Here is a 23,051-nt window from a genome sequence, read left to right on the forward strand (position 1 = left end):
CCAGAGTTGTTGTTTTACACAGTGGGGAGTAAAACAGTCCCATCAAAACAACACACATCATTATCATATTTCCCAGGCCTTTTGAGATCTGCATTGTACTATCTTAGAGTTACATTTCTATGATGGTATTCACCTAAGTATTCACTTGGTGAAAGCCACAAGTCTACATATTATAGATTTCAATAACTATGTATCTGTCACTAACAAATACAGTCATGGGTGGTAACTCTACAATTCACTCAAAAAGAGAAGGCACCATGAGAAATATGCACATTTGGCTTTGCACAACGCGCACAAATGATTTACTGTAATACTACAGGTGTTCATTTCTTACACTGAGAAAGCATAAGAGTTTCAGCACTAAGCAAAGTAAATCCAGTTCAATCTAAATCAAGTGTTATGTTTTACACTGTAGGTGTTGCATATCACTCTAGAGCAGAGCTATGCAAACTCTACAATCAGGTTCATTTGAACACTTCAAGAGTTGAACGGGGGAAAATAAAATCTTTCACACTTTATTTAAGTTATTTTAACACCAATTCTGTGGGAATCGTATATTCACTGAAAATAATGTACATTTAACACTTTTAGAGTTAAAAGTACACCGTTGATTTTGCTTTGTAAAGTACAACCTTCCCCAAGAAAGACTTACAGTTGAGGTCGGAAGTTAACATACACCTTAGCCAAATACATTTAAACACAGTTTTTCACAATTCCTGACATTTAATCCGAGTGAAAGTTCCCTGTTTTAGGTCAGTTAGGATCACCACTTTATTTTAAGAATGTGAAATGTCAGAATAATAGTACAGACAATGATTTATTTCAGCTTTTATTTATTTCATCACATTCCCAGTGGGTCAGAAGTTTACATACATTCAATTAGTGTTTGGTAGCATTGCCTTTAAATTGTTTAACTTGGGCCAAAACATTTTGGTGGCCTTCCTCAAGCTTCCCACAAGAAGTTGGGTGAATTTTGGCCTATTCCTCCTGACAGAGCTGGTGTAACTGAGTCAGGTTTAAAGGCCTCCTTGCTCGCACACACTTTTTCAGTTCTGCCCAGAAATGTTCTCTAGGATTGACGTCAGGGCTTTGTGATGGCCTCTCCAATACTTGGACGTTGGTGTCCTTAAGCCATTTTGCCACAACTTTGGAAGTATGCTTGGGGTTATTGTCCATTTGGAAGACCCATTTGCGACCAAGCTTTAACTTCCTGACTGATGTCTTGAGATGTTGCTTCAATATATCCACATAATTTGCCTGCCTCATGATGCCATCTATTTTGTGAAGTGCACCAGTCCCTCCTGCTGCAAAGCACCTCCACAACATGATGTTCTTCGGTTTGGAAAAATCCCCTCTTTTCCTCCAAACATAACGATGGTCATTATGACCAAACAGTTCTATTTTTGTTTCATCAGACAAGAGGACATTTCTCCAAAAACTACGACCTTTGTCCCCATGGGCAGTTGCAAAGTGGAGTCTGGCTTTTTTATGGCGGTTTTGGAACAGTGGCTTCTTCCTTGCTGAGCGGCCTTTCAGGTTATGTCGATATAGGACTCGTTTTACTGTGGATATAGATACTTTTGTACCTGTTTCCTCCAGTATCTTCACAAGGTCCTTTGCTGTTGTTCTGGGATTGATTTGCATTTTCTACACGTTCATCTCTAGGAGACAGAACTCGTCTCCTTCCTGAGCGGTATGACGGCTGCGTGGTCCCATGGTGTTTATACTTGCGTACTACTGTTTGTACAGATGAACGTGGTACCTTCAGACATTTGGAAATTGCTCACAAAGATGAACCAGACTTGTGGAGGTCTACAATTTTTTCTGAGGTCTGGGCTGATTTCTTTTGATTTTCCAATGATGTCAAGCAAAGAGGCACTGAGTTTGAAGGTAGGCCTTGAAATACATCTAAAGGTACACCTCCAATTGACTCAAATGATGTCAATTAGCCTATCAGAAGCTTCTAAAGCCATGATATCATTTTCTGGAATTTTCCAAACTGTTTAAAGGCATAGTCAACTTAGTGTATGTAAACTTCTGACCCACTGGAATTGTGATACAGAGAATTATAAGTGAAATAATCTGCCTGTAAACAATTGTTGGAAAAATGACTTGTGTCATGCACAAGGTAGATGTCCTAAACGACTTGCCAAAACTATAGTTTGTTAACAACAAATTTGTGGAGTGGTTGAAAAATGAGTTGTAATGACTCCAACCTAAGTGTATGTAAACTTGCGACTTCAACTGTACATACAGCCCTTTGGCTGTCATGTCATGCAAGAGAACATCTTTGTACAGTGACTGACGTAATAGATACCTCAAGGCTGTAGAGGCAGGCCATACCTCGGGCCTTTACTGCCACTCTGGCATTCAGTTTATTAAGCCAGCGTAAACAGCCGTGACCGAATATAATACTGAGAAAATCTGATAGCAGTCTATAAATGTAACCCTAATGGCTAAACCATTATAACATTGTTACAGTCCTTGCCTGGTTGCAGTTTGTGAATGAAGCCCTGTGAATGGAAAAGGAGCAGGAGGAAGCATGCTGCTTCTTCCATTAGCTAATTGAATTTGAATCGCTCCTACAGATCTCTTCATTTGATCACTCTTTTGTTGCTGAGAAATGTTATGCACAGTAGCAAATGCAAACTTTACTGTATTCAAGGTTTAAAAAGGCTTCTAAAGTTTGTGATTTCCACTTTAAAATTGTAGACTTGATTTGCCATAACAAAAAATTATCAACCCCTACATCAGTATACGGACGTCTGTGATTTTCTCATCTTTTTTTACAGTATGTCAAGCAAGTGCAGCTTTAGGAGCAGCAAATAATTACACTTTTGGAAGTAGCTAGAGAAAGGAAAAGTCAGCAGTGAGAAAATAAATGCTAACATGTGAGATGGAGCTATTTTAGTTACTATTTCACGTGTTTCTGCTCGGCTGTAAACAACAGTATTATCCGTTGCATGGTTTCCCACAAGCCAAAGTGAAGGGCTAATGGACCAAGGCTTGCTGTAGTAGTGGTTAGTTTTCTAAAACAACACACCCTACAGTACCTAGCCTACTTTATAACCCTATAAGGACCAGTGTGCAGCAGTGTCACTAAATAATTGATCCACCTTGTTCTGTCTTGATGCCATGATGCTTTCCCAATTGGAGTCCTGCCTTAAATGTGAAATCTGGGAATCTGTTCAATGGTCAATTAAAAAGGAAAGTGACAGGTAAGATATACAAAACCTTGCAAAGAGCATATCCAACTGACAATCTCTTAGAAAAAAATATAAACTGTTGGAACCAAGAGTTAAAAAGAACTGATGTTGGCACAAAATGGAAGGAAAGTTGGAGGATAACTAATGAATTAACAGAAATGTACGCTTAATCCAGTATAAACTAATTTATATCATTTTTATATAATTTATTATACAAGAGACAGAATTCACAAATTCTACAGCACAACAGCAGAGTCATGTTTTAAGTGTAAAATGAACAATGATTCAATAATCCATGCTTTCTGGGAATGCTATAAAGTCCAAAAGTTATGGGCAGAGCTAGAACGTTGGCTGTCAGAAGTATTACTACAACTTACTTTAAATTTGGCGGTCTGCATATTTCAAGACATGGCATATGGGGGTGTAGTGAGATACCCAACTGACTGGATGATTCTTTTGTCATCACTCATCTTGAAAAAAACCTATACTAAAACTTGGAAATCAATTAATCCGCCATCATTAACACAATGGAAAAATATAATGAATTGTTATTGAAATATTGAATTAGCATGGCGACTGAAAAAACGAATTGGTACAATTTAAGGCCAAGTGGCAAACAATAATGCAGGCTCTAGGGATGGAGGTGTGAGCATGCGGATCTGGTCAGAGGAGATGTAGTTGTTTGTGTGTGTCTGTAAATTGTTGTTCGTATGTGTATGTTTTGTATTTGGTGTGAAAAAATAAATTACAAAAATAAAAAGGACAGTGACTTGGCTTCTATGGTGCTGAATTGTTTTTCTCCAGATTGAAACCATCAGTGTTTCTAGGCTTCATACAATCATACAACCAAGTCACAGACAAGCATATACTGTAGTGTTAGAGATGGGAGATGATGTGATTCAGAGGTAAGAACTAAGCATGGCACAGCCTGTGACTGTGGCTGCACTTCTAGCCCCTGCCCATGGTCATGAGGAGCGAGCGCTCTTTCAGAAGTCACACGAGCCGGTCTCGTTAACATCTTCAGAGGCTAACACAGAGGGCAACCATGACTCAAAAAGGCACGAGGAAGGTAAGTAAGGTAACTACACTTAGGGCAGGTTTCCCAGTAGACTAAAGAGGGATTTTCAGTAGAGATTATCCATTCAACTTTTTATAATCAGAACTAGGCTTAGTAAACTGTGTCCGGTAAACCGGTCCATAAGCTTTGCGGGTGTAGACATGAGGGATAGCATCAATATGCATGAAGAAGAATACGATAATATTGCCAACAATGTATTTTAGTGAGAGACAGGGTCAGCACATTTCATGCTGTACATTCAGAATAGATAATTGTTCTTATCATCAGAGCAAGTGCAACCTTGTCCTTGCTTGTTAACGTTTCAGCTGACACTGTAATATAATATAGATGCATGTCACATCACGCACGACGACGTCAAACACCCACTTCACCAAGCGGCCACAGCTTCCCATGTGACTGCATGTGGATCTCACTAATCATTCAATACGAGAAATTACCCATGTAGAATTTCAGCAGCAGCGCCTTAGCTCAGATTCTCTCTCTCTCTCTGTGTGTGTGTGTGTGTGTGTGTGTGTGTGTGTGTGTGTGTGTGTGTGTGTGTGTGTGTGTGTGTGTGTGTGTGTGTGTGTGTGTGTGTGTGTGTGTGTGTGTGTGTGTGTGTGTGTGTGTGTGTGATCATCTTATGGAACTTGCTGTGCCTATGATACTCCAGTAATGAGAAGGATGACATATGTTGCTATAGTGAAACCTTTCAAAGTCTGTGTCTGTATGTCTGTGTGTGTGTGTTCATGCCTGTGTGTGCATGCATGCATTTGTAAGTTTGTGCCTGTGTATGCTGTGTGCATGTGTGAGCGTACATTAATGTGTTTGTGCCTGTGTGCCTGCCTACATACGTGTGTGTGTGTGCATGTTTGTGTGATGGGTGAGGGGGTGCGTGAGGAGCCAATTAGAGAGGACATTGCGTTGGTGATCTAACAGGTAAACAGCTAACACGTTACTATTAAAAATGTGAGAAATCATGCTTCAATTACTAAGGAGCAGGGATATGACATTAGTGATGGGTATTAAGAGTCTTTTCGGTGAGACAGATCTTTTGGCTCCGTTCACCTAAATGAGGCGTTCATTTGGCTCCCAAACAGCTCTTGGTTCAGTGGTGCTTAAAATGTGATGAAAAGACATGAAAAATAGCACATTTCTAATGTAAAGCCTAAAGGGTTGCCTACCATTATGTCAGATCATGAAATTTGAGCTCAAATACTACATTTCACCTGACAAAATTTTGCGTGGACCAGAATGAGGCTCTCTCCCCACTACGTATTGTTCCTGCAGTGAGGACTTACCATCTTCAGATAATGTTTTTATAATGTTTCTACAGATCATCATTTTCTGGTGCTCAAAAATCAGTAGCAGTAGTATACAAATCAGGGACTCAAATCAGGGATTGAACGGCTCTCTCTCTCGATTCGGTTCCCTACGTCCTCCAAAAGATATCTGGTCAAAAAGAGCTGTTTGTTCGCGAATGATTCATCACTGTAAGACGTCATCCAGGGCTCTGACACAATTCATCCTGATTAGCCCTGATAGGTGTTGTTTATGACCCATTTAAAGAAGCATAGCACTAACTCTGACAGAGAGGACAGAGACAAGGCTAAGCACACACAGAAACATTATACCACATGCAGGCAAGCATACGCACACACCCAGATGGACTTACTCACGTACTCTCTCTCTCACACACACACACACACACACACCAATGCATGGTACTCTCACACACATACACACACACGCACACACACACACACACACACACACACACACACACACACACACACACACACACACACACACACACACACACACACACACATGGACTTACTCACATACTCACACACACACACACACACACACCCATGAATGGTACTCTCACACACACACACACATGCACACACACACACACATACACACAACATCCTACAGTAGTGTACATGGTACATGCCTCTGTGTGGCTGCTTGTCCAGTGAGGTATTATGAGTATGTTTTTCACTCAGAGATTAATCCACCCTTGACATTTTACACCATGTTAGCCAGAGATCCCAAGGGACAGCCTGAGAAGAGAGCCTTTAGTTATATCCATTATAGACATGAACCATACCCCTGTACTGTACAAGCAAATGCCTTGGGAGCTGAGCTCTGTAGATTCTTATTTCTCCCCTCCACTCGAAAATGTTGCACCTCTTTAAGTTCTCTGTAGAGCAGATACGGTATAATGTGGAATTGTGCTGATCTTCAATCGTGGGAAATTACTGTGTAGCCTATTCTGCAAATGAACATAACGCCACATTGTACAGCACCTTTTCTCTAAGTCTATTTCAGTTATTTGCTGCAAGAATGGTAATGTGTGTGTGATCTAGATCATAGGCTACAGTAGCATAAATCACGTCTGCGCACAGAGAAACTGTGCTATCTGTTTTTGAGGCTTTCAATAAAAAGTACTCCACGTGATATTTAAGAGAGCAAACCCCATCCAGCTATTTCGATTGATTCAGTGCATTTTGGGCGGATATCGATAGAATAAAATGCCACTTCAAGTTCTTTGAAGAGTGATCTAGCTGCGCCAAACCATTCGCTTTTTCCTTGCTGGTCTGGGGAGCAACACAAGATGGGAAAGCTCTCCAATCTCCGCGTGCTCAGTGGGACGCTCGACTGAACAGCGACAGTGCTGAAGATAGCGCTGTCTGCCGCTGTGCCCTCTGCCACTGTCCGTGGTCCTGAAGTCAAATGCGTCCCCTCTCACTCACAAGGGTGATGTAAAGCGCCGCTGTTCTGCACGCTCCTCTTCACAAAATTGGCGGTATAGGCGGAGGACTTGAATCGGGGCTTTTTCGCTTCAGCTTATTCAACTAACGAGCATCAAGCTATGATTGGTAGGCTACCATGTTCTCTGCTTCTTCCCGGAGAGTGCGCACGGAAAAGTGTGGACAAATAAAATATCTTTAGTAGGCGAAACATTTAACTTTTACTGGAGATGCTGGGTTTAAACTTATTTTCTTTTAGTTATTTTTTCTCTTCTTAAAGGTGTATCTTCCAGAGTTTGAGTCTATTATTCCAATTGCACTCGCTGCTGGATGTATGTTACAATACATAATTATGTTTTTGATCTACCTGCGGCATTTGGAAGTTGATTGAAATTACTCTCACTGCCGTGGACGACTATGAGTAGGCTATTGGCAACAATAGAAGGCAAAATAATTTCGTTAAAAAAAATTCAAGGCTTCTTTTTCACACATCAACTACCTATTGTTATCTTTATCTACGGGAAATAAGGGATCGTCTGAGTCATGTATCAGATTGATTTGCGTGTGCATATCACATCGCTCGCGCTGCTCCGAAGTCACCCGTACTGAAAATGGTGTCGTTTCTAACTGCTTTTACGTACAACAACAGCAACTGAAGGGGGATTCTATTTTTATCTGGAGCCTGTTGGTTTTATCCAATGGTCAATCTGGAAGTTATCCTGTGTTTAATCCATTCTACTGGGTTTGGATCTCTGTTGATCCTGACTCCAACTAGTGGAACCGAACATTTCAACGCGGTGAGTCTATAATGCCCAACGTATTCACTGTAAAACTCATCCTAAAACCTCATGTCTTTTTTCGTTGTCAACACATCTTGTTTTTATTGGGGGGTTCTCTTACTTAAAATACTGACATTCTGCAATGTATGTAAGAAATGTAGTAATAGACAGAACATTATCCAGTGTTAAATCAACACTTTCCATTGTCTATATGGGTCCACACTTTTCAATGTTAAATTAACAGTGTGATAAGCATTATTTTCATATTTCCCAGAGTGCCATGCCTTTCAGTGAATTGTAAAGCTACAAACCTTGACTGTATTTGTTAATGACAGAGACATGATTGTTGCATCCATCAAATTAAATTTCCTGGCCTTCATCAAATTAGATCCTATGCAAATATGTTATCATAAGATGTAATTAACACACTGAAACACTTTTTGCATAAGATCTTATTTTGAGGGCCGCATTTTTACCTAATATAGTGGCCTGAAATTCATGGTTTTCATGCTACATCAGGCCTGCAAATCACATTATGCTGGCTTGGAAAGTGATGTGTAATTCCTATTGGAATACAGCCAGAGTGGGATATTCAACATTATGAATCTTTATTCACCCACAACCTGCATTTAGAAAGACTGCCAATCCGGCCCATTTAAAATGACTAAACCCAAATCAAAACTGTGTAGAAAGTATAACGGACCTACATTCATACAGTTTCAGTGGGGCCCTCTGAACCTCATTGAAGATCAAATGCAGCACCCAGAGAAAAATGAATTAAACCATCTAAACTGGAACAACCATTTCAGTAATGGGTAACATATTTTTTCTCTACCCCATGGCAAAAACTGTGGAATTGCAGGAAATTAGCTTTAAAACTTCAACATTTTCTCTTACCCTCATGGCAAAAAAAGTGTAGAAATGCTAATTTCTCTCTCTGCACCATGGCAAAAGGTATTGAAATACAGTAAGTTAGTTTATTTCCCCTCAAAAACGGTGGGTGGGCCCCTGGAGGTCGGTGCCCCGGGGACCCAAATGCGGTAGTCTGGCCCTATGGTGCAATAAATCCAGCTAACAGATTGGATTAGATGAGAAATATGTTTGTTATTTATTTTTGAGTAGCATAATATTAATTAACCAATCAATGTACATGCAAAAACATAGATATTGAAATAAACAATTCTAAAAAGCCACCTGCAATAGAGCATGCTGGGAAATATGATAAAGATGAGCATGGTCTTAATTTTACACTGGTTATTAACACCAACACTGGGGTTATTTTACATCAGTGAGTGTTAAATGAATTATGTTAGTGTTAAATTAACACCTGGATCAACACACTGGACCCGTGTTAAATTTAACACTAAGTGTTGAATTAACACTTGAGAATTTGCTGTGTTAGATTGTAAATATTTTCTGGGATTGTGTCCGTTGCTGTGGATACTTCTAACTGAAAATATCCCATTCTATTTGCATGATATCATCAGCATGTTAATTTGGCCTTCGTGCTGCACAGACTGGGAATGGAATGGGCAAAGTAAATGCAACTTCGACCCTTTCCTTGACTGCAACAGGAATACCGCGGCGAAGGATGGGCTTTCTCTTTCCAACAACCTGCATTGTCCTCCTCGTCCTCCACGCCACCTTGTCACCAGCCTCCCTCAGTCTCGAGGATTACGCCGCGGACGAGGCAGAGCGAACTGCCAACAGCGACAACATAATTTTCGACGATTACCGGGGGAAAGTTTGCGTGGACGACAGTGGCTTTGTTTACAAACTGGGGGAGCGTTTCTTCCCGGGACACTCAAACTGCCCATGCGTGTGCACTGAGGATGGGCCAGTGTGCGACCAGCCGGAGTGCCCCAAGATACACCCTAAGTGCACAAAAGTGGAGCACAATGGATGCTGTCCTGAATGCAAGGAAGTTAAAAACTTTTGTGAATACAGGGGGAAAACTTACAAGATCCTGGAGGAATTTAAGGTAGGGATGTTTGGTGTTTATTGTTTTAATTTGCATGGTCTATTGATCAGTCGTTTGTAATCATTTTAAATGTTCAATTCTCATTTGGATGCAATTGCATTTGTACCACAATACACACTATAAGCAGTGTTGCTTAATTAGGTAGGCAGAATGAGCTAAGTGTGACAATTGAATGTGATCAAAACAATGTAGAGGTGTTGACTGGATAGTCATTCCACTCAAAACATCATGATTTTGTTTTCCCCCAATGTTCTCTGCTCGTCAGAGAATCGACACAGCAAATTCTCCATTGTTAAAGAAAGTCTAAATTAACAGTGTTCAATCAACCATGAAAGGATTGAGTCTATGGACCTATATAGACACCGCAACAGTGTTAAATTAACACACTCCTTAGTGTGTTATTCAAATATTTCCCAGAGTGCCTTGCCTTTCGAGTAAATTGTAGAGTTACTGTATTTATTAGTGACAGATACATATTTGTTGCATTCATCCATTTACAGTCCTATGGACTTCACCAAGTGACATCCTAAGTGGATATGTTATCTTTCAAAATATATATTTAACACAATATCATACGTATTTCTTAAGACCTTATTTTGAGGGCCTAGCTTCACCCTAGTACAATGGCCTGAAAGTCATACACATCTCATTATCATATTACCCAGCATTCGATATTGCAAACATTTATAAGAAAAATAATTATTTCATTAGCTTTGAAACCCTGTCTCTGTCACTAACAAATACAGTCATGGGTGGTAACTCTACAATTTACTCGAAAGGCAAGGCACTCTGGGAAATATTTAAATAAGACTTTACACTAAGCAGAGTTAACATTTAACACTGTTTTGGTGTAAATATGGGTCCACAGACTCAACATTTTAATTGTTGATTCAACAAGCTTAGTCTTAATTCATTATATTACACTGTAAAAAACATAACTTGTTTTAATGGTAAATTACTGACAAACAGTTACTGTAAAAAAAGTACAGCATGTTACTGTACATTATTGTAAAGAAGTGCTTTCTTTACAGTAATGTAGATTTAAACCAAAGTTCATTGGAATTTACAGTAACATAAGTTACCTTAAAAACAAGTTACAATTTATACAGTGTATAATAATGGCGCCGGAGGAGATGGCTGCCGTTTTACGGGCTCTTAAACAACTGTGCTATTTTGTTAGTTTTTTTCGCACTCTTTGTAACTCATTTTGTACATAATGTTGCTGCTACCGTCTCTTATGACCGAAAAAAGCTTCTGAACATCAGAACAGCAATTATTCACCTAGAACTGGACAAAGATTTTTTCTTTAATGAGTCCGACGCAAACTATATACTGCTTTGTCAAGACAAGGCCCAAATCCCACCTTTACTCCACACACATACAAAGCATACAAAGCTCTCCCTCACCCCCCATTTTTGCAAATCTGACCATAATTATATTATCCTGATTGCTGCTTACAAGCAAAAACTAAAGCAGGAAGTACCAGTGACTCACGCAATATGGAAGTGGTCAGATGATGCGGATGCTACAGGACTGTTTTGCTAGCACAGACTGGAATATGTTCCGGGATTTATCCAATGGCATTGTGGAGTATACCACCTCAGTCACCGGCTTCATCAATAAGTGCATTGACAACATCGTCCCCACAGTGACCGTACGTACATTTCCCAACCAGAAGCCATGGATTACAGGCAACATCCTCACCGAGCTAAAGGAGCGAACCATCAAACAGGAAAAGCATCAATACAGGACTAAGATTGAATCCTACTACACCGGCTCTGATGCTTGTCAGATGTGGCAGGACTTGAAAAATATTACGCACTACAAAGGGAAACCCAGCTGCCCAGTGAAACGAGCTGCCCAGTGAAACAAGCCTACCAGACCTGCTAAATACTTTTTATGCTCGCTTCAAGGCAAGCAACACTGAAGCATGCATGAGAGCACCAGCTGTTCCGGCTGACCTTGTGATCACGCTCTTCGGAGCGGATGTGAGTGAAACCTTTAAACAGTTCAACATTCACAAAGCCGCAGGGCCAGAGGGATTACCAGGACTATCAGGGATCAAGGTAAGACCCAGATGCAAACTGTCGAAGTAACACTATTTATTGTAGCAACAGGGGCAGGCAAAGACAGGTCAAGGCAGGCAGGGGTCGAAAATCCAGGGTAAGGCAAAGGTACAGGACGACAGGCGGGTACAGGGTCAGGACAGGCAAAGGAAAAATTACCGGGAGGACTATCAAAGAGACGCTGGGAAACGATAGGAGCTGACAGGAAAAACGCTGGTAAGCTTTAATGAACAAGACTAACCGACAACAAACAGAGAACAGAGACCAACTGGCAAATGTCTTCATTGACATTTTCAACCTGTCCCTGATCGAGTCTGTAAAACCTACATGTTTCAAACAGACCACCATAATCCATGTGCCCAAGAAAGCAAAGGTAACCTGCCTAAATGATTACCGCCCTGTAGCACTCACGTCCGTAGCCATGAAATGCTTTGAAAGGCTGGTCATGGCTCACATCAACACCATCATGCCGGAAACCCTAGACATACTCCAATTCACATACCGCCCCAGCAGATCCACAGATGACACAATCTCAATCGCACTCCACACTGCTCTTTCCCACCTGGACAAAAGGAACACCTACGTGAGAATGCTATTCATTGACTACAGCATTCAACACCATAGTGTTGCTGTTAATTGACTGTGTCCACATCACCAACAAACTTTCATGGTCCAAACACACCAAGACAGTGTGAAGAGAGCACAACAACACCTTTTCCCCCTCAGGAGTCTGAAAAGATTTGTCATGGGTCCCCAGATCCTCAAAATGTTCTGCAGCTGCACCATCGAGAGCATCCTGACCGGTTGCATCACCGCCTGGTATAGCAACTGCTCGGCATCTCACCGTAAGGCGCTACAGAGGGTAGTGCGTACGGCCTAGGACATCACTGGGGTCAAGCTTCCTGACATCCAGGACCTATATACTAGGTGTTGTCAGAGGAAGGCCCCCAAAATTGTCAAAGACTCCAGTCACCCAAGTCATAGATTGTTCTCTCCTCTACCGCATGGCAAGCAATACCGGAGCGCCAAGTCTAGGACCAAAAGGCTCCTTAACAGCTTCTACCTCCAAGCCATAAGACTACTGAACAATTAGAAATAGCCACCCGGACTACTTCCATTGACTACCCCCTTTGTTTTTACACTGCTGCTACTCGCTGTCTATTATTTATGCATAGTCACTTCACAATTACAATTACCTCGACGTTGACTCGGTACCGGTACCCCCTGTATATAACCTCGTTATTGTTATATTATTTTCTTGTCTTACTTTTTATTTTACTTTTACTTCAGTTTATTTTGTCAATATTTTCTTAACTCTATTTCTTGAACTGCATTGTTGGTTAACACCTGTTGTATTCGGTGCATGTGACAAATACATTTTGATTTGATTTGATAGTCATAGTGCAACATGAACTCATTAACTTATTGCATTATTTGACATCTGTCCTATTTACCTAATACGCCAGATTTTGACTTCAGCAAAAACTTCAAATTGGGATTAGGAGTCATTTGCCAGTCAAAATTATGCCATAATATCCCCAAACTGTTTACATAGCAATAACCTTGAAATGTTAAGGTTAGGTAAGAACCCTGAAAAGGTTTTAAGGTCCTTTAATTTGTTTTTTCAAAATTCAAAATGATAAATAATTATAACAATAAGCTATCAAGTCAAATTAGGCAAACCAAATGGTCATCTAATCAAAGAAAAGCAAAAACAAAAGCAATCTGTCCATCAGTCAGTCCACAATGTGTCTGTGTCTTTGTGTTGTGGGTGGGGTCTGGGCTGGGCTGGCAGTTGCTGGATGGAGGTGGCAGTTGTGGTTGGCCACTGCTGTGTCCAGGGTTGTTGCTGGTGTTGGGGCCAGGACTGGACTGGAAGTCATGTTGGTGCTGGGACCAGGGTGGAAAACTGGAGACCAGTAAAAAACAGGAACAAGGAACTGGGGCTGGTTCAGGTGCTGGATTGGGATCTGGGTCTGTAGAGGGGAGGAAGGACAACCTGAGGAGCAAGCAAAAACACAAAGGTGCCTTAGACCCAGAGGCCCATGGTGTTACTTTCCTGTGGCCTGATCACCAGGTGAAGGTTTGATCTTTGGTCCCTCCTCTTCGTCTGGTGGTCTGGTGCTGGGACTGGTGCTGGAAACCGGGTACTGAGTTGGTGCTGTAACTGGGCCTGCAGAGGGGAGAAAGGACAACCTGAGGAGGAAGCAGACACACAAGGGAGCCCTAGACCCGGATGTCAATGGAGGTACTCCCCTGGTCCGCTCACTCCGGGTGAAGGTTAGATGTTGGGTCCCTCCTCTGCACCTCTTCCAGTATTCTGGTGCTGTGACTCGGTCTGGTGCTGGAACTGGTGTTGAATCTGCAGAGGGTAGGTTAAAGTTGGGGTTAAGGTTAGAGGAGAGGCTGGGCCTGAACCTGGTGGCAGAGGGAAAGATGTAAATGTGCAAGTCTTATGATGCAGAAAATCATGGTATCTTGTATTCAGGCCTACGCCTACTCTGTGGATTAGAAATGGACAAAATGGGATTATAATAGATAATCTGGTCGGCGTCTAGCCTATGTATTTATCCATCCTCCAGGCCAAGATCCTCAAGCGTCTCAAGCATCTTGGCTGTGACAGTGGGGGCGTAACGGATATGGCTGATTAGTAATGACACTTTGTGCTGCACAACTACAGGCACCTCACACTTTATCAATGGGCTTGGAGATTCCCCAAGCACATTCATCAATGGCAAACTGAATGCTTTGAGCCATGGTTGGAGCTGTACCACGCTTGAGGTAGGCTGGCCTACTATACTGGCCTATTATACTGGATAAAATCTACGCATACCCAGGCCTACCTTAAGGCCTGAACTGGGCTGATATATTTATATGATGATTAATCATAGCAATTAGTCGTGTTGGTCGGACATTACATGATGGAAGAGGCTGAAGCACATTGTCAGTGTTGGAGGGGTATGTGTCAGTCGGGTGAGAGCCAGAGAAGATGGCAGTCATATATTTATTGTTCTGTAGTTGCCATGGCACCAGCCTAAACAGAGAGCTTAAACAGAGAACTCCTGTAAATGTGTACATATTTAATTATTTGTTATTTGTTTTTATCAGCTGTTTTGTTTTTGATGACATTGAGTTTTAGTGCATATTTCTGGTGGTTTTTACCCACAGATTTGCAGATAGACTGGCAGGTCAACTATTTTTGGCTTGGTTAGCTAGCCAATTGTTTTTGTTCGAATGATGCATCTGAACACTGTACCAGATTTTTTGTTTCACCTGGCTGCTGGTTCCTGATCTTTTGAAAACATCAATTGAAGAGTCACCTGAAGCCTGAGAAGAATGGGAGATGCAGTAGAGGAATGCAGTGCTGAGGCAGAGGGTTTGTGGTTGGGACGACTTGCTAGTACTCTGAACTGTGTGTGGTGAGCTTTCTGGCACCAAAAGCTGCTGATGCGTTACCCAACTAGGTGCCATACATTGTGAAGGAGGATAAGTCCAGTAGCTACACGACTCATGCTAGTTCCCAGAGTAGCCTTCTACATGATTGTCACCAGACTCTTCATCAACCATCTCCCTGACCATACTTCCTCTGATCAAGCCATGAACTTCCCATCTCTATCTTTGGAGGATGGACTCAAAGACATGGCCTATTGGTTACCTAACTATAGCTAAACTACTCATGATGATGTATTGCTTGTTTATTTTTTTGCTTTTGAATCGCATTAAGATTGTTATGAAAAGTGCTGTAGAAATGTGCTAAATTATTATGATTATTATTATTATTTAGTCTTGGTATGGACATGTCTTGTCTATACTGACCAATAGTGATTCTTATCAGTGGCTTGTAAACAATACCTACAGTATACTGTAGCGCTGCTCATTTAATTTTGCTATGAGAGAGTCAGTTGAACCTACAGATTGGAAGAGTAGGATTGAGTCAAGAATAAGTCGATTTTCGCTTGCATAGATAGACCCATTTTTCACTCACATACTGTTGCCTATATCCCCCAGCAGTGTTTAATAGAACTCTGTCGGATAATGCAGCAATCATTCTAAGTATGAGAAGGAATTGTACCAACATTTATCTCAGAATATATCTTAGACCTGTGACAGGAGGAACACCTGGGGGATACACAATGAGCTGAATACAGTACAGTAGCTCTGACAAGACAAACATAAACAAAATCATGCAGAGATATGCCCTAAATAGTCATGCATATTGGGACTGTAATGCCTTTTTTTACTGATGTGAAATAGGAAATGTTATATTAGAAACAGTAGGCTAGCTAGATGAGCAGCTTAATCCCACGGTGCCTCCCTAATCTGCTGTTAGAGCATTGTTTTTCTCTCCCTGTCAATAAAAAACAATATACACTATTTACAGGGTTCATATTTGTTATTATAAACTGGGTGGTTTGAGCCCTGAATGCTGACTGGCTGACAGCTGTGGTATATCAGACCCTATACCACCGGTATGACAAAACATGTGTTTTTACTGCTCTAATTACATAGATAACCAGTCTATAATAGCAATAAGGCACCTCAGGAGGTTGTGGTATATGGTCAATATACCACAGCTAAGGGTTGTGTTGTACATAAGAACAGCCCTTAGCCCTGGTATATATCAAGACTTATTTCTTAATTATAGTGTCAAGAAACATACCAACCCTTATGCAGTATCATATCATTCCTAGTATATCTTGTGTAAATTCCTCCAGTGAAGAGGTGTATAGATCAAATCCAATTTTATTTCCCACATGCACCGAATACAACAGGTGTAGACCTTTCCGTGATATGCTCACTTACAAACCTGTAACCAACAATGCAGTTTTAAGAAAATAATGAAGCTATATACAGGGGGTACTGGTACTGAGTCAATGTGTGTGCTTACAGGTTAGTCGAGGTAAAGTGACTATGCATAGCTAATAAACAGCCAGTAGAGGTGTCTAAACAAGGGGGGGGGGGGGGGGGGGGGTCAATGCAAATAGTGCAGGTGGCCATTTGATTAATTGTTCAGCGGTCTTATTGTTTGGGGTTGGATGCTGTTAAGGAGCCTTTTGGACCTAGACTTGGCACTCAGGTACCGCTTGTCAGTGCGGTAGCGGAGAGAACAGTCTATGACTTGGGTGACTGGCCTCCCTCTGACAACACGTAGTATATAGGTCCTGGATGATGAACTAGGCCGTACGCACTACCCTCTGCAGCGCCAAGCAGTTGCCATACCAGGTGGTGATGCAACCGGTCAGGATGCTGTCAAGGGTGCAGCTCTAGAACTTTTTGAGGATCTGGGGACCCATGCCAAATATTTACAGTCTGAGGGGGAAAAGGTGTTGTTGTGGCCTCTTCACGACTTTCTTGGTATGTTTGGACCATGATAGTTTGGTGGTGATGTGGAAACCAAGGAACTTCAAACTCCCGCCCTGCTCCACCTCAGCTCCATCGATGTGAATGGGAGCTTGTTCAGCATTCCTTTTCCTGTAGTCCACGATCATCTCCTTTGTCTTGCTCACGTTGAGGGAGAGGTTGTTGTTGTGGCACCACACTGCCAGGTCTCTGACCTCCTCCCTATAGGCTGTCCAGAGTTGGGTAGGTTACTTTCTAGATGTAATCCATTACAGTTACCTGTCCAAAATTGTAATCAGTAACGTAACTTTCAGATTACCCAAACTCAGTAATGTAATCTGATTACATTCAGTTACTTTCAGATTACTTTCCCCTTAATAGGCATTAGAAGAAGACAAAAATCGGTATGTTACCGATTTTTGGTATGTTATCAATTGAACAACATCTTTTGCAAGATAAATCTATGTTAAAGTTTATATTGCTGGCCATATATATTTTTTATTTAACCTTTATTTAACTAGGCAAGTCTTACTGTAAATTGGACAGTGTAGTTAGATTAACAAGAATTTAAGCTTTTGCCCATATCAGACATGTCTATTTCCCGGGATTTTTGTTTTGTTTCTTACAACCTCATGCTAATCACATTAGCCTATGTTTGCTCAACTATCCCGTTGGGGGGGGACCGATCCTTTAAGAACATATTCTTATTTACAATGACGGCCTACCCCGGCCAAACCCTTGCCTGGACGACGCTAGGCCAATTGTGCACCGCCCTATGGGACTCCCAATCACGGATGGTTGTGATACAGCCTGGAATCAAAAAATGGTATGTAGTGATGCCTCTATCAATGAGATGCAATGCCTTAAACTACTGCGGAAGCCCAAATATATGGATGTAAAAAATTCGCTTTATGGGTTGGTTATGTAGGCTTCTTCTAACCCATCACTTTCTACCACATATAATGATATGATTAAATGATATCTTTACATTAAAATCTGAATTCCAGTCATTCCAATAAATGTTGTACCCCTTGATCTTCAAGAATAGGACTTTGAAATATGGAAATCTAGATTAGCCAAATTGTTTTACCTGAGCATAACCCCAAATCTAAGGACTTATTAGCCAGCCCCACTCTGTTGTTTATGATTTTGTTGTCATGGAGGACTGATTGGGCTCAATGATTCAAGTTGAAAAATAAATGCTGCGCTCATGGAATGGCCTGCTTTGAGCGCAACTTAAAAGTGGTATTAACATGTGAAAAAATTAATGTCATATGCTGCATTTGCAATAGGCCTATTGTTTACCTTTTTGTTGGTGACACTTTTATCTTGTTTAAAGGGCAAATCCACAGATGAAACAATAACAAAATGGTTGCCCTGCCTCTGTTTTTGGTAAAAAGCTGAGGGATGGGCCATGAGAAATTAACCACTCTCAGATTAATAGACAGAGCTATCGATGCAAGGACAGACAGTCCATGATATAAAATGTATTGTTTTAACCATGTTATGAGGCTATACAGTGTTTGTTTACATTTACAATGTTTACAAACTTCGGAGAAAAACAAGCTTACAGTTGAAGTCGGAAGTTTACATACACCTTAGCCAAATACATTTAAACGCAATTCCTGACATTTAATCCCAGTACAAATTCCCTGTCTTAGGTCAGTTAGGATCACCACTTGATTTTAAGAATGTGAAATCTTGGTTCCAGGAAGATTCCTTTTGGTTTTCCACAGATGGTTTTACATTGAACTAAAAAGGGTTATCCTATGGGTACAGCCGAATAATTTTCCTTCGAGTTTTGGGTAGTTTCCATTATACTTTAGTATTCATTGTGCTTGCGGTTGCCAATGGCATTCATTTCCTTTACATGTAATGTGTCCCCAATCATCAACTTGTGTGATGGTTAGCATTAAATCAAATTATACAAATGTTCCATTTCCATTCCCCAGCAAACCATGGTCCCTAAAGTTTGATATAAAAGTTAGACAGTAGCTAGGTTTCAATCCAATAGGCAAAATATTTTCATGCAAATATTCTAGAATCTGCATAAAGAAAATATGCACATTTTCCAACCAAAGGTGTGTTTCCACCAAATGGACTTTTTGTGGATAAAAATCAGTGCGTGATGATGTAGTGCACACACAAAAAGAATGATGTACCGAATAAAAATCTAAAGTTCAATGCGTTTCCATCACTTTTTCAACTACCGATAGTTTTTTCACAAAACTGTTGCGTTAAATAGCAAATGTGCATACTCTGGCTTTGGTCTTGGAACCTGCGCACTAGCCAACAGCTAGCAGATACAGTGCGGGTAGGCCGTGCGGGTTAGCTAGTCTACAAAATGAGATTATTATGGATGAGAGCGAGAATATTATTATTTGTCAAATAGCAGTCAAGCATCGCTCGTCATGTCACCAGAATAAGACTCTCAATATGTATTGGAAAGGAGCATCAAGCTCATCACCGTGTACTTGCACCACCCTGTGAAGTTCATCATAACTTATTTCATCTGTAGCCTAATAAACTGCATGGTTTCCCACGTTGTAGTAGGAGGACCACACACCATATTATTGCATGACTTCAAATTTACTTTGTTTCCACCGCCATTTCTCGTATAATTAATTTTACTAACACAAAAAGATCCCACCATGTCGAACTAACAAATTATCTGTCGACATTTATAAAATTACACCGAAACTTCCTGTTTCCATCACAGGTTTTTTGTATATATAAGAAATGACTTTACTTGCATAAAAACTGTGAATGGAAACGTGGTTAGTGGGCACCAAACTGTGTCAGTTTTAGTCTGACAAGCAAACTTTGTCATTTTTGTTTGTAAGAAATCTCATCTCTCGAATAGTTCATTGATTTGATTATACTATTTTCCATATTCCACCTTTGTCCTTGATCACATTCTTCAACTCAATTCAATTCAATCACAATGTGACTGCTCACCCCAGTGAAACACCTGCCACTAATTTTAGACTGCATATCATTTACAAGGCTTTTAGATCTCCAAAAAGAGCATGACATTAGCTAATTAGTATGGGGGACTTAAGTAAAGCAGTGTGTTGCTAATAAGGTTGTGAGCGATCAGCCCTTTAAACCTGTGTACTTAATCCATTGTGATCAGTGACTGGGGGCGCGTCCCATGGCACCTTATTCCCTTTATAGTGCATTACTTTTGACCAGGGCCCATAGGGTATTGCACTATAAAGGGAATGGGGTGACATTTGGAACTCAGCCTGGCTGGATCGGTGTTGAGCGGACGAAGCCTCTTAGGCCTGTATTGGGATGCAGATCCATGCTCCCCTCAGGGAGAGAGAGGCCTGTAAGTAAAGCCTGCTGGTTTGATGTGAGATCAAGTCCATCAATAGTGCAGCTCACCCTCACATCCCCACTAACCTTGAGTGGCAGGGCCCGGCGAGAGGGAAGGACATTTCACACCTCTTGAAAAACCATTCATTTGTTCCAATTGATTTTCTCAACTGAACAGAGAAATTACAGGGGGAGGCAGACCACAGAGGGGAAACTGTGGATGGTCAATGAAAATCGCCTTTTTCAGATAGTTTAGATAAATAATTTGATGTAGCAAAGAATTTCCATTGACCACAGCTTTTAAGCTTTGATCAGATCACTGTTTTGAGGTTGTTGATCAGTGACAGGCATCTGATGACTTGAGGAAGCTAAAGTCATAATCACCACAGTTGTGCCAGAATGAAAGTGCCTATTTATGAAAGTATTAAAGACATGAAAGTATAATTTCTCTTTGAATTACTGTATAAAACGATGACTGCATAGTGCCCAGCAGAGTAAACAAAAAATGTCGGTAGCTTCTGATCAAAGCCCCAATTAAGAGGATGCTGACAGGGCTGGCTGGTTAACCTTTGGCGTGGGCTGCGGTGGCATTTCCTTGGCCATCGTCCTGGCTCTTTATGCATAGCTCCGCATTTACTGAACACAGCAGGCGGGGAAGGAGTCCAACATAGATCTATATCTTTAAGACCCACAAGGCAGGTTCAATCTCTTTAAGGTTGGAGATCTCTCTGATATCTCTTCTAAACAAAGAGGCATGCAGACATAGGGACCATTAGAGAAACACTGGGGTTTTGGAACACAAGCAGTATATCTAAGACCCACAAGGCAGGTTTCATCTCTGTAAGGTTGGAGATATCTCTGAGGGTTGATTCACACTACTGTGCCAAGTGCCAGGCCGAGCTAAGCCATGATGCACTGGCCTGGTTAGGCATTCAACATAGTTCCTGGAACCGTGCTGGAAAGGACAATGTAGGAAGGATGTATCGGAGCCAGGATGTGAAAAGGGTATTATATTTCTCCTAAACACAGGCCAAGAGAGAAACACTAAAGTTTTGATCTCACAGATCAGACTGTATCACCACCTTGTCCAACATTTTATGTGTCTCATAGTTACTAATTCACTGATCATGGAATAGGGAATGTGATCAATCTTTTGTGCAAGTGTCTCAGGGTTACATTCTGTATAGATGTAGGATCTTCATTTGATCACTAATTTGTTGATGAGAATTTCCTTGCACAGCAGGAAATGTAAACTTGTAGTCTATTCAAGGTTTAAAAAGTATTTTAAAGTTTGTAATTTCCACTTTAAAATGTCATACTTAATTTGCCCTAATGTAAAATGTATCAACTACTACAAAAAATGTCCATTAATTGTAATCAACATAATAATTCACATTTACTGTTGCTGTATTATTTTCCTGCTGGAGAAAACTGGCTCAAATTAAGATACTTCATCTGTAGATACCTTGTCAGTAATAAAACTCTTTGATAAGTAAGGACTCTCTAACCATTGATTGATCACGGACGATGCCCTGTAATCTGTTAAGAAATATGATCCAGCCTTAAAGACCTCATTCATCAGAAAATGAATCTTTCTATCCACAGAATGCTGAGTCAGTCTCTATTGGGCAGTGGTCCATTTTTAATATGGATGTAATGTAGTTGATGTGGAGCTACTTTATTAGCCTGATGGATAGTTATGCGGTTTGGTGATGGGGACAGTAGAGTGAAAACAATAGTAGTTCCATAGAAAAATAATCATGTTTTTGAGTTAGTCTGTAGAAATAGAATCATATTACTATGGGTGGGTCTTTACTGCTGTGTTGTATTCAGTATTATAGCACACTCTAAGTACAGTTTCATTTCAGATGCATGTAATGTAGAATATAACACAGATATATATATATATATATATATACAGTATATTTATAAGATAGAGAGATAGTATACAGTATGTATATAAGACAGTATGAGAGTTGTGCCACTCAACCTCGGTAGGTGTTTCACCTACAGGGTTCCCCGTCCGACGAGGAAGGGACCAGTCCACCCGCCGTCGCGCCCGTACTACCCCCGGTCCTACCCCCAGCCTCTGCAGCGCAGCTCCAATCAAGAACCAGGAAATATAGGGTGAGTTCAGATCCCAGGCCATAGATATAAAACAACTGTTCTATATCTATGACCCAGGTGAGAAGAACAGGACTCGACAGGCTGTAGGGCTGAAATCCGATCAATCCCCATCCCATTCGTGCTCCTGACTGAGATCTCTAGGGAAGAGGGGTGATAGATGGGCTGAGAAGGACCTTAAAGACATTTGTTGTTGGGTCCCCATCCATTCAAAAATGACACAAAATGCAACTGTAGTCTTACAAGCTACACTGATTTATTTTGTTTCTACATAACGTCGATGCTCTTAAATATATGCTGAGTGTAAAAAAACATTATCAACACCTGCTCTTTCCATGACATAGACTGACCAGCTAAATCCAGGTGAAAGCTATGATCCTTTATTGATGTAAATGGTTAAATCCACTTCAATCCATGT

At 40.9% G+C, this 23,051-nt stretch overlaps 1 protein-coding gene across 3 annotated transcripts in view; it reads left to right on the forward strand.

Annotated features, from left to right (window-relative positions):
- Nucleotides 1-6,466: 6,466 nt before the first annotated feature.
- The window catches only part of LOC129816570 (von Willebrand factor C domain-containing protein 2-like), a 45,351-nt gene continuing 28,766 nt past the window's right edge, over nucleotides 6,467-23,051 (forward strand). The window contains exons 1-3 of one of the 3 annotated variants that reach the window (XM_055871189.1): nucleotides 6,467-7,819; nucleotides 9,289-9,782; nucleotides 22,523-22,636. In XM_055871189.1, coding sequence (XP_055727164.1) covers nucleotides 9,330-9,782; nucleotides 22,523-22,636 — 567 coding nt within the window. In that variant the 5' untranslated portion in view covers nucleotides 6,467-7,819; nucleotides 9,289-9,329. The remainder of the gene's footprint in view (nucleotides 7,820-9,288; nucleotides 9,783-22,522; nucleotides 22,637-23,051) is intronic. The other 2 variants (XM_055871190.1, XM_055871191.1) reach the window with 2 other exon arrangements.

This window comes from Salvelinus fontinalis, chromosome 19, assembly GCF_029448725.1.
Source record: "Salvelinus fontinalis isolate EN_2023a chromosome 19, ASM2944872v1, whole genome shotgun sequence".
In the NCBI taxonomy this organism is placed as follows: domain Eukaryota; kingdom Metazoa; phylum Chordata; class Actinopteri; order Salmoniformes; family Salmonidae; genus Salvelinus; species Salvelinus fontinalis.